The sequence below is a fragment of the Priapulus caudatus genome, unplaced genomic scaffold (assembly GCF_000485595.1).
Source record: "Priapulus caudatus unplaced genomic scaffold, Priapulus_caudatus-5.0.1 Scaffold959, whole genome shotgun sequence".
Taxonomy (NCBI): Eukaryota; Metazoa; Priapulida; class Priapulimorpha; order Priapulimorphida; family Priapulidae; genus Priapulus; species Priapulus caudatus.
In genome coordinates, this window is record NW_014578020.1 from 1891 (window position 1) to 14807 (window position 12917).

A 12917-nucleotide genomic window follows, 5' to 3' on the forward strand; every position below is an offset into this window, starting at 1 on the left:
AATTTGAACTTTGCCGGTAGGGATTTCTGCCGTGACGACGCCGTTGTCCGTGGCGCTTCCGCGCCGCTGGGTGTGTGGAGACGGGCCTTTACTCTTCGCATGTCAGCAGAAAGTACATTTCATGGTCTTTTCAATGAAAGCCTAAAAATGCTAGGTCACCGACCTGAAACAAAGTAAATTTTCAATATCTCCGCAAACATGTCCTGTCAGAAAATGTCTAAAAATTGCCCTGTGCCCATTGACCTTTGACCTGTGACCTCCAATTTCGGCACAGTGATGGGTTTTCCTACCACGATGCTATACACCGACTATCATGAGCTTAGGTCGAGCCGTTTAGATTTGTGCCGCAATTCTGCATTTCCTCCCTATACCTTAAGTTAAGGAGGGAATGTTCCCCTTTTTTTACACCTCTTGACCTTTGACCTTTGAACCCAGCTTCGACATCCCAACTCGTTTTCGGATTACCCTCCTCCCACGTCCCGAATATCGTGACCGTACGTCGAGCCGTTTAGATTTGTGCCCAACTGTTGACGGACGCACGCACGGCCGGACGGACGCACGCACGCACGCTCATGCGATTCTACAAGCTGCATCTGACTGTGTCAGATGAGCTAAAAATTGGCAATCAACTACAGTTATTTCCCACAAGTAAATGTGTATGCTTCCTTCATTGATAATATCAGGTGTATAAAAACAAAATTGTTTTTATTCGCTCTTTATAATCACTAGTATGTGACTTGCTGCTCAGGAATCCTGTGTAGTTTCATATTATCATTTTAAAGAATAACCATAGCATTCTAGTTAGTACGTGACTTAATGTAGTAATTCTGTGTTTTTCTCTCATATTAATAGGCAGTTCTGTGCTACTGGCTAACATCAAACTTATTCACGTTGTGTCAAGTGGCAGTTTTGCGTATACCGTCTGTAAGGTCCTTCTTCAACATTGAAAAGATCATTCATCTTGACCCTTCAAAGGCACCCCCAAAGAAAGGATTCATCGAAGGCTTCAAGGAATGTAAGATCATCAGCATTTTCTAGTAAAAGGATGTCCAAATTAATTTTTAATGCTATTACATCCAATCAGATTGTCATAAGTTGGATAGTGTAAGACCAACAATCAAATATAACAAGTGTTTCTGTACAAACTATTATTGCTAACTTTCATGGAAAAGTAATAGGTGCTAAAACATGAAGTAAGGGTAATTGCTTCATTAATGCAATAAATTATACCAAAGCATAATTTATTGCAATGAACTATAATATGAGTTTTGACTGAAATACAGACTATTAAATTTTTTCTCGCAGCCTATAGTAATGCACGAATATCAGCTGAAATTAAAGAAAGGAAACAGCGGGACTTGATGAGATTTAAAAAGGCTGGTTCGGGACCTGTTGTGAAAACATATGCAACTGATCCAACAAAGAAGACGATGCCAACGAAAGAAAGGGTTTCTGCAAAAAACAGATAGGCTTACATTTTGTTGCAAGCAGGCAGTAATTTGATCTATCTTAGAACAGATATTGTGAATCCTGTTGACGTTTATGCAAACTAGAAGCCTGTGTGTGCAAAGACCTATCTGACTCTGAGTGAGAGATGATACTAATGATCAATGATACTTTCAGATATAGGAAAATAATTCACACGTACTTGGTGCAAAATGGTGCACTGGTGCTTAAATGCTGTTCATTGATGGGCGTCATCACGCATTTACATATTAATCTTGGATTAGCATGATGCAAACAAAAATGTCATCAGTTACTGCTTTTGTGGCAAGGTGGTCTGCAATGATATAGCTCAAATCTAGTGTTTTCACCTGTAGTTGAATGTTTCTGGTCACTCAGGTAATGTTGTAGGTGTAATATGTAAAATACATGTAAATTATTAAATACTATTACGAAATAGTATTTGTAAGTGAATTTTTGGCAGTCTTTAAGAGTAGTTGGATTTTGGAAAACGTTTTCGATTTTATTGTGATGCTCATTATGGTAGAGATAATGATCAATGCTATCCCAAAATCTTGTATATTGCTTATTCTGTAGTTTCACAGAATACAATGTGGTAATTTGTAATTTTGTTTGACCTGTCCTTGTTTTACTGTTAAAAATAACTTAAGATATACCGGTACCAACAACTTGATAGTTTTAAAGAACAACCGAGTACATGACCACTTTTGTTTTATTTTACACACTTGATTATACATCACAACAGGTAATATAAATCTAGTTTTCATTGAACCTGTACTGTATAAAGTGACATAACCCTTTGAAACTGCCCTTTGTTATACATCAGAACCACACGAACGCTGCTTTTTACAATAAAATTCAAAAGCCCATGATAATTGCGATGACAAAATGATTCGTTTACTATCAAAATATTGATGAAAACCTGCAAACATTACTGTCTGTGTTTAAACAACTTCAGTAGCCCTGATTTACTATATTACTAAAATTGTAATGTACAATAGACTCCTGCAAAATGGCAGTGGGTAAAAAAGAACTATTTGTTATTTGATTATAACCAATGTGCAAAATTTTCTCACCTACAAATCAACAACAAATCTACTAATGATCACAAAGGGTTAGATATGAGGATATTGTGTCTGGCCAACTGACAACTAGCTCTCCAATGTCAAGAAAACATACATAGGAATGCAATATAGAAAATGTATTAATTGACAATTTTGAAAAAAAAAATCAAACTTGGCAATACCGTTTGCACTGATTCTTCCATTTCATTAGGAACAATAAGGCAAGCCATTAGCGATTATAAATGCTATTATTGTATATGGATAGGCAAATATGAAGAGATTGTTCCATTACTGTAAAGAGCCTATCAACTTATACATCACCAATAAAAGCACGATTTTCACAATATGGAACATGGTAAGGCTCATGTTTCAAACCGCTTTGTGCATTTTAGGTGCATAAACAGCTGGTCAAGTCAACTAAAACAATATGTTACATCAGCATCTGCTACAGTTCTATTGAGGAATAGTCTCTCTGGCACACTTTCCTCATAACACCTGCCCCTCTTACGCGAGTTTCAGCCTTTTCTTTGCGATGGCATCTTCCACTGCCTTTAGCTGTTTCAGAAGCTCCTCTCTTCTCGACAGAGAAGACTTCTTCGCTGAGACCTTTGGAGGCGCCTTTTCTACTGCTGCAGGAGGTGAGGCAGGTCTCTTCCTGCTGCTGGCAGAGTTGGCACCGGAGGATACACTCGCTGCAGTATTGCTGTTGCTGATAGTCTGCAACGAGAATGAGAAACAGTTGCTATAGGATGATTATCTATTGTTTTCCCATGCATTCTTGCCTCTACACATTTTGAATAAAATCACTGACACATCAAATGTAATAGCGCACAGATATTCTTCGTAGATTTACTAAACATTGTAAATGAACTTTTAAACTGCAAGTTGGATTGAATAGCCAGCACTCGACAAAACCATCGAACCACTGGACGATGTTGGTAAATTATAGCAAGAGTAGATAATAACACCCGATTCCCGCATTTTTAACCGATTTGCCACCAATAAAGAAGCAAGTGTATACGTTCCTCAGCTTATTATGACCACTAATCACTCACCTTTGTGGTACTGATATTCGTTTACATATATTTGCTAGCGTATTGCTGTAAATCGTAATCTTGCACGAGCTGAATTCGCACAATTTACCGCTAAAATGGCGCTATTGTGTGAGGTGTTAAGACAAATTTTGAAGCTATAGTGGCGCCAATATTTAGCAACGGACTGTTTCCAAATCATTCGTGCCCCGATAGGGGTTTAATGTACTTGATTACCTGCGCGTGCGTAATGTGATACTTACTGCAAACTACTACAGAGAATATTGTTATTATTGTATTATTACTTATGTAAGATAGTATGTCAATTTATTGTGTTGCGATGACAATAACAGCGCGTCTCGCGGTTCCTCACGAGATCAAAATTCGAAATTTAGATTGTCTCTCAACCCTATCGGGGCTTGAATGATTTGGAAACAGTCCGTTGCTAAATATTGGCGCCACTATAGCTTCAAAATTTGTCTTAACACCTCACACAATAGCGCCATTTTAGTGGTAAATTGTGCGAATTCAGCTGGTGCAAGATTACGATTTACAGCAATACGCTAGCAAATATATGTCAACGAATATCAGTACCACGAAGGTGAGTGATTAGTGGTCATAATAAGCTGAGGAACGTATACACTTGCTTCCTTATTGGTGGCAAATTTTGATGAGAAAAATCGGTTAAAAATGCGGGAATCAGGGGGCCGTTGTCAGAAACAAAATTAGTCGCAACATTAGTCTTACCATTAACTTCCACTCGTAAACCGTTGACAGAAACATCGTAAGGTTACGAGAACGAAAAATCCTCGGAAATTTCCTCCTAACATTACGAGAGCCCAGACCCTCTCGTAACCTTAATATTAAGTTGAAAATAACACATTTACACTACGAATTACAATTATAGTGATATTATATTTTATAAATAATAAATAAAATGTGTGTTTTTCTTGAAAAACACGTCAAAATCAATTAATTATCTACCGCTAATAAAACAAAACAATACATTTACAAATGGCGTATGGCATTTGTTCTCTTGTTCTAAAGGTTTTCCACGCTGCCACGATTCTCGCGTCTCCGGCGTTACAGTGTGAGAATTTGTCTTGTTGTGCAGAATAAATTCATGACGGCAGTCGTTTTTCATCAAATATTATTTATATGTAGTTAGCCATCATAATATGCATAAATTACTGTGATGTACAATAAATGTGTATGAATTTGAATTTTGTGATTGATTCTCATCAATCAGCAGCCTTGTGATGAAGTTCCTGTTATCGTAAGTTTTTTAATAGCTGCGATGTGTTTCTGTCAACGCTAGTCTCGCAACATTAGCATTAGTCGTAAGTGTTGTCGTAGCATTAACTTTAGCATTAACTTTACGATGTTTCTGAAACGGGCCCAGGTGTCTCACTCGTGTTATTATCTACTCTTGATTATAGGCAATGTCAGCCAATAGAAGAGTAATGCAAGAACAATACAAGCAGCTTAAAATGAGATTAGATAGGTGTACTGCCAGGAGATTAGAAAAAAAGGACCCACTAGCTGGCACCGGGAGAATAGTAACAGTTTATAAGTTATTACAGATAATTAATAGTTTTGATTCCCATACATTTATTTATGTTATTCTGTTATTGTTTATTATAGGTGATATTACAATTAGCACATGAATTGCCAGAGTGGCGAAACATGTCTACGAATTTGAAGACAATACATATCGATGTAATTTGTTACTAGTAATTGTAGCGGTATAAAGTTTGTGTCTATGTGAAACAGAAAAACCTTGCTAATGGAGTTGTATCCTATGAGTGTGAGTCTCAATGAGTGTACATGCTGTTTCATACCTTACTAGAGTTTTGAGCTCCAGGGCTGCAGTCTTTGTACTCTTTCAGGTTTTGCCGACAGTGCTGCTGCATCAGCTCCATTTGTTGTTGAAAACGCTGCGGAGGCTTTTTAGTGCTTCCTTGGCGTGCTAAAAACATTAGCACCTTGAGATTTTCATAATTACAGCATTAACAGGAACATGCACATGTATGTGGGCACAAGGAGAAATAAGACTAATTTTTCAACAGGTACAATAAACCGTATAATAAAACGTAATGAGGCCCGTCAATGGCAACTAAGACCATTTCGATTATTTTTAAATACCTTTCTCAGCTTTCTCGAAAGCTGATGCTTCAATGCTGTTTCTGACTGGTTTTATGGTCATTTTGACTGGTGGCTTCTCCACTTGAGGAGGAGGAGGTGGCTTTGGAGAAGGCTTTGGAGGTGGCTTCCAACCGTGCTTTCTTTCACTGTTGGCTTTGCTGGTTCTGATGGCTAACAAGAAAAACCGTCTCAACTTTTTACAATTATATACAATAAAGCTCTAAGAGTAAAAACAGCAACGTTTGGTGGTGTTAATTGCTATGTGTGTTAAAGGCGCAAACACTCGCAAATACGCACGCACTGCACGCAGCCACACAATTTAGTTCTCTACCTTGTTGCAAGATTAAGCTTGATTGCTTGTGCGAAATTGCAAAGCTTTTCTTTTGGCTCATCAACTGTGACGTTGTAACGGCAGATTTGACCTGTTTGCTGCTCAGACTTTCATCTGCCCTCTTTCCTGCACACACAAAGACATATAGATAAAGGCCATACTCAAACCTATAAACATAATAAAGTGACAGTGACAGTGATCATGTTTAGCACCCGTCATTATAACAGCGGAATGAGCTTTCATTTTATTAATTTTACTGACACTGATCAGGTCAAACGTGCAAACAAATGATATATGTAAAATATTCACATGGCTTTGGTACACAGAATAACACCAGATGGCATTACAGTATATACACCCTACTGTACCTCAAACACAAGTACACGAGTATGCTGTTGAAGAAGTGCTCAATCCTGTACAACACCGCCAGCAGTAAAGGGCGCATATGAGCCTGCTGGAAGATTTGTGCAGAGTTGGTGTGGACTTACTCTCATACGCAGAGTCGGAGCTGGACTGCTGCTGGCGTGAGCTAGCAGAGCTGCTGCTGCTGCCACTGCTGCTTGATCGGCTGCGACTACGGCTTGACGAGCTGCTGCTGAAGCTACCGCTGCGCCTTCTATGTCTTTCAGGCTAGCACTGAAACACCACACAAGCATTTGTTGTCAAGTGCTGCTTGTATAGCATTGGGAATTGTTATAGAATCCAGGTTAGACTATGCAGCTCTGAGAGCGACTGCTTGCTAAATTTCACTCCAAGCTTTAAATCTTATATATGTGTAACTCATAATATCATATATTTTAAACATACTGAAAAGCTCATAAATGGGTTCATCATGCACTCCCAGCTGTAAGTCCAGGAAAACGGACAGCTCAAAACACACGTTATTCTTAAACTGTACATGCTTTTGGCTTCAGAATTACTGCACATACACCCAAGTATAATGTAACTTACTTCAATTGATGATCAATGTTCTTGTAAATAGGAACTAGAACTTATAAAAGATGTGTATAATAGGGATGACTGACTATGTGATACAACACTCGAGTTATGACAACAAGAGCCGCAGAGCGACTGGGCTCATCTGAGGTCTGTTGCTACGGTTATAAACGTAACATTTAAGTCGTGCGTAGTGACACCTTTGTTAGGCGCAGATATGCAGATACGCAGTTGCGTACACATCATTTCAGCAACCTTCTGCATTCTGCATACCTCCCAAATCCCATTGTTGATACAAATCGCTGTGCCTGAACTCCTGTTTTATGGTGCAATGACAATGTGAGCCTAACCCTAACCTTAACCCTATTAAAAAAATAAATATTTGTTGTTATTAAATTGTTGTAAATAAATCATGTAAATATTTGCGTTAATTTGAAAAAAATAGTTAAATGGATAAAGATAGAAAAATACAGAAAACAGGTAAATAATAAATGAAAGTGTCAATGACACTGTAGCTCACCACAAAAAAGGACACAAATGAGTGAGTGAGAAGAAGTCAGTTTTAATGAGCAACCATCGCGTACATTATAGAAACGAAGAGTATATATGGGAGAACTCCCATTATATACTCTTGATAATTATATGTGTAATTTTTTATGTGAAAATAATAAATAATATTATATATAAATTATAAATAATTTATAAACCAAAATGAATCAAAATTTGTGACGGTAGATGGCGCTATACCCGCCTTGATGTTTCTTAGCATAAATCATTATATCATAATAATATAATAATAATAGTATAAACCATGTTCATAGCAGGAATTTTGCATTAAAGGCATAATAGGCCCATTGATTATGCAAAGTTGACGAATGCTACAGTAACTGGCACCTTCTGTAGTTAATAAGTACATTACCTTATAGCCAAACGCGTATTAGTTTGTCCAATATCACTGCTAATTACTAAGAAATGTCTAATTGAAATCCGTAAATCTGGTAATCTGGCGCCAACGCTAAATTGGTTGGCAAGCAAAATAGCCTCGAATTCGGCTAGGTGACTACGGGTGTTTAGCAGAGAATTGTTTGTCCCAGGATGCTTATATACGACTAATGAGCTAGTAGAGATGTATCTCTGGTGTATTCTCGGTATTGAGGCACAAGTAAATAACCGTGGGTGCTAATGAACGGGTACCCACATGTCTTCAATTTCGGACACAGGTGTATTCGTTTGACCAATATACGTAAATACGCGCAGTGCCGTCTGCTTTCCATGTTAGTCTGTGGCCGTGGTTAGTCCGCGATCCTCCATAGTGTTGGCCCCCAACACAGCCTACTTCATTATCACGAGCGTCCGTGATCGTATGTGGATTCCACGTTCATTGCAATCGGAGCTACTGTTACGTATACAGTTAGCGTACTGTACTATCGCTAGCATTGCGTACGGCCGAGCGAAAATGCATGCGTGCGTGCGTTTTTGCATGCGTGCGAAAATGTCCGCGTGCACTATAAATCTGTATCACACCCGTTTCGCCAGTATGCGTTTCAAAACTGTAAAACGTCAGTCAACTGATTTCTTGGACTGCGGATTTCAATTAGACATTTCTTAGTAACCAGCAGTGATATTCGACAAACTAATACGCGTTTGGCTATAAGGTATGTACTTATTAACTACACAAGGTGCCAGTTACTCTAGCATTCGTAAAAATTGCATAATCGATGGGCCTATTATTCTTAAAAGATATTGTCAATGAAATCTTGTAAATCGACCAGACGAATGTGACACCACAGACTGTTTGTTATCTGCGTGTCTATATATAATATGCTATATAATTGCCAAACCTTATTTACCTAATTTGCATAATTTTTTTTTAAATATCAAAACCTCTACCCCTTATTCATTCACATACCAAAAATGAGCAAAATCCATTGAACCTGAACTAACTAATGGCAATTCCCATTTTTGCCAAAAAATGCCGTGGCTCGAAAGTACGTCGACTGGCGTGCTCCAAAATAGGACGTTTAATATGGGAGCATAGCAGTAACAACTATACCCAATTTTAAACATGTGGGTCAAACGGTTCCTGAGTTATTGTTGACGCCTAGCCAAATGTTGACGGACGGACGGACGAACGAACAATGGCAATAGCTCAGCTTGACGATGTCAAGGTGAGCTAAAAATCAGATGGGATTCGATCCAACGACCTTTGAGCCGTGATGCCTGTGCTGTGCGTTCGGGCTATCCAGGCTTATTGGGTTTCTAGATTATGGATGTGCCATGAATATGACAACACACTGTGATGTCAATGAGGCAGTTCAGGAATCCATGTTTAACCCTCCTCTTGAGGGTCAAAAGGTTATCAGACACTTGCTCTTTGCACGTCAGTGGAAAGCACATTTCATGGTCCTTTCAATAAAATGATAAATGGTAGGTCAACGCTGAAACAAGAAAGTTTTCCACTCTGTCCGTTAGGCCATGTCCTCAGAAGCGAAAATGTCTGATATCTGACCTTTCCCCATGGCGCCTTTGACCTGTGACCTCATTCGCACTGGTGGGGTTCCTGCCCATCACACTATACACCGAATATTAAGAGCATAGGTCGAGCCGTTAAGATTTGTGCGCCGCAATTCCGTATTTCCTGCTATACTTTTCACGATCCCCCCCCCCGACGTCCCGAATATCGTGGCCATACGTCGAGCAGTTCAGATTTGTGCCCAACTGTTGACTGACGGACGCACGCATGCACGCACCGACGATCATGCGATTCTACAAGCTGCATCTGACTACGTCAGATGAGCTAAAAATGGTCATGCATTGACATGCCCACTTCACCTATACCACACTTCCTAACACACCAGAGACGGCAGGTTCCAGAGTGTCATTTGTTTTTTGTGTTCAAGTGAATGTTGAAGGCACGCATATACTCACGGCTCATGTCGAGTCCTTCCACGCTCATCCCTGTAGTTGCGCGGGACCTCACGCTCGCCCTGTGGATCCCTAGCAGCTTCCGGGTCAGGGCGCACTACAGCACTGGCTGGGGCCGATAACATCCTGCAATAGCACATCACCATGGAGTGAAAGTTAGAATGTAAACATTCACTCATGCACAGCAAGGCAGTAAATGCTACTGTCAATTATGCACTATATGGTGTATACAGGCAACATTAAACAGGTATTTAACCTGATAATGACCCTCAGAAAATAAAATTTCGCATAATTTATTAGGCACATTAATTAATTAACAATATTCACATAATTAATAGGCCCAAGCTAGAGAAACCAAACGGAACAATATATATATATATATCAGGGTTCTCCAAGAGCACTTATAGCCTGGCGGCCCGCCAGGCTATCGTCGAGCCCTGCCATCTAAAATGCACCCTCCATTCTAAATATCATAGCCCCCGGACTCCCCCTAGCACGCAAACCGCCTTCGGCGATTTGCAACTAGGACCGTAAAGGCAGAACCCGCCATGCTATAATGAAAAAGCTTGGAGAACCCTGTATATTCAAGAGTACATAATAGGAGAAGAGTACGACACCGTTTTAACAGCGTTTTGCATAGTTTTCAACTTGTAAATATTTTATCAATATGTGAATAAATATATTCAAACTTTACCTTGTTTTCGTCTATGATTCTCCCTTAATCATATGACACCACCAATTTACCTGAAAATCGTATGTGTTCTTCAAAAAAGTTCTTTGAATACGACACGGTTTCAAACAGTTTTCACAAATGGACGCATGTTTTCGGCCAACGTTTATTATGGGATTAGTGTTCTATTGTCTCTATCTTGTATCTTGGTTACAACCTGGTGCTGCTGCCGCATATCAAACTTTGGCCGAAAACATGCGTCCATTCGTGAAAACTGCGAAACCGTGTCGTATTCAAAGAACTTTTTTGAAGAACACATACGATTTTCAGGTAAATTGGTATGACGTATTATGTATTCTTGATATATATATTATACAGATTTCAGCAGATGATTGCACAGCTGTTTGCCTAATACACAACAGCACTATAGCTGTCTGCAGTGTCTCCAGCCAGCCATGTTACTTACGAAGAAGGGACACGCCTGTCACCATGATCCTTGAGAGAGGAAGGGCTGGTAGGGTGCTGCTGCTGAACCCTTCTCCTGTTGTCTGGGTACCCACCAGACCCAGCCTCAAGATTCCCACCATCTTTTCTGAAAACCCAATTACACATATGATACAAGGCACAAGCAGTTGTTGATATCAAACAAATTTTGTCCTCAAATCAGATATATTATAATACAACTAGTTCCATGCCATATTTCATTACACAGCCATAATGACGATATTTATATCGATAAAACACTATGAACATTCTCTAACCTATATGAAAATATATAAACAATAGAACTGTATCAAAAATATAACCTATATCTACAGGGATGTCTATGCAAAGAACTACTCGTTTTTTTTTAAACAGGAACATGCACTTGTCCATATTTTTATTCAAACCAAGCTTTAGCTTAGCTTACATTGACAGAGAAGGCCGCTCTCTCCCCCTATCTTGCCTACTTCTGGACTCCAATTGGGGACCCCTTGTTCCTCTTTCAAGACTTGCTCTCCTAAATACAATGTATAATTCAATATTAAATAACATGTGAAATCTCAATCGTATACTAAATGTAAGAGAGTTTCTCCATCACTTTTTAATGCCGGACCACCGCAGTGCTGTTATAACACTGATTCTACTAACATCACCACTGCATGATAAACACGATGAATGTGATAGGTTTTGGCAAGCAATGCTAATGTTGTTGTGTAATGCTCGTACAGACCTTCCTGGGACCCTTGAAGGTTTGCCTTGCTGCCTCTTTGCATCAGCAAACATTGACTTAGTATTCTCTGCACTGCAAAAAGTGAAAAAATATAATTAGCATAATTAAGAATCCCAAGAAATATTTTCTTCCTTTAACTATACTATAGACTTGCCTACTATCGTCGCTGCGGTGAATATACATTTATATTATAAATCAGATATGTTAACTAGAGCATTGGCCTTTTATAGTAAGCCTTTCTACGAATAATGGCACAACAAAGATCTTCTTCAGCTTACAGACAAGGAAGATCGGAAACAGGGTAAATTGACTAATGGTCTGCATACTTTGCGGTTCTCCTCGCACCACTATCAACAGTGGGTGGCTTGCTGTGCTGCTTAGCTGCTCCTAGGATGGGAGATCGTCGTGCCATCGGTCCTCTCCTGTCCGCGATATCCAGTGCTTGCCCTCTCCTGTCCACCATGTCCGGTCCCCCGCCTCGTCTATCCATCCTGTCATGTGCCGGCCCCCGTCTGTCCGCCATGTCCTGTCCTGTACCTCGTCTATCCATCCTCTCCTGTGCTGGACCTCTCCTGTCCACCATGTCCGGCCCTTGACCTCTCCTGTCCACCATGTCCGGCGCTTGTCCTCTCCTGTCCACCATGTCCGGCGCTTGACCTCTCCTGTCCACCATGTCCGGCGCTTGTTACACTCGTCCTGGTTCGTTTAGGCAAGCTTTTCAATTGACAAATAATCTTTAATTGCCAAAATTGGTATTTCCGTACTCCCTACCCTGCCGATAAAACGTCAATATTAAGAGTAAAAGTTTTACAAATACATGTCGGACCACCAGCATAACCATGATTTCGAAACCATCACTACAAAAGCGGGTATAGCGCGCATCTACCGTCACAAATTGTTGATTCATTTGGTTTATAATATTTAATTGGGATAATTACAGATGGAGCATATCGTTATCGATGTCGGATGGTGCTCAAGTAAAACTGACCATTACTTCTTACTCACTCCATTTTGTGTCTTTTTTGTTGGTGAGCTACAGTGTCATTGACAACTTTCATTTATATTTACTGTTTCTGTATTTTTCTATCTTTAATCCATTTAACTATTTTCCATTAATCGCAAAAATATTCACATGATT

The 12917-nt window shown here is 39.5% G+C and overlaps 1 protein-coding gene and 1 long non-coding RNA gene across 5 annotated transcripts in view; one reads left to right on the top strand and one right to left on the bottom strand.

Moving 5' to 3' along the window:
• The first annotated feature begins 837 nt into the window (after positions 1–837).
• On the top strand, positions 838–2686 carry LOC106814662. The gene is made up of 2 exons (XR_001394638.1): positions 838–1015; positions 1306–2686. It is a non-coding gene; the product is annotated as an uncharacterized LOC106814662 (long non-coding RNA).
• Positions 2687–6044: 3358 nt separating this feature from the next.
• The window catches only part of LOC106814659 (zinc finger CCCH domain-containing protein 18-like), a 40219-nt gene continuing 33346 nt past the window's right edge, over positions 6045–12917 (bottom strand). For 3 of the 4 annotated variants that reach the window (XM_014819008.1, XM_014819007.1, XM_014819005.1), the window contains 7 exons: positions 12106–12465; positions 11780–11851; positions 11477–11566; positions 11033–11158; positions 9900–10022; positions 6524–6671; positions 6045–6161 (listed from right to left, as the gene is read on the bottom strand). In XM_014819008.1, coding sequence (XP_014674494.1) covers positions 6138–6161; positions 6524–6671; positions 9900–10022; positions 11033–11158; positions 11477–11566; positions 11780–11851; positions 12106–12465 — 943 coding nt within the window. In that variant the 3' untranslated portion in view covers positions 6045–6137. The remainder of the gene's footprint in view (positions 6162–6523; positions 6672–9899; positions 10023–11032; positions 11159–11476; positions 11567–11779; positions 11852–12105; positions 12466–12917) is intronic. The other variant, XM_014819006.1, reaches the window with a different exon arrangement.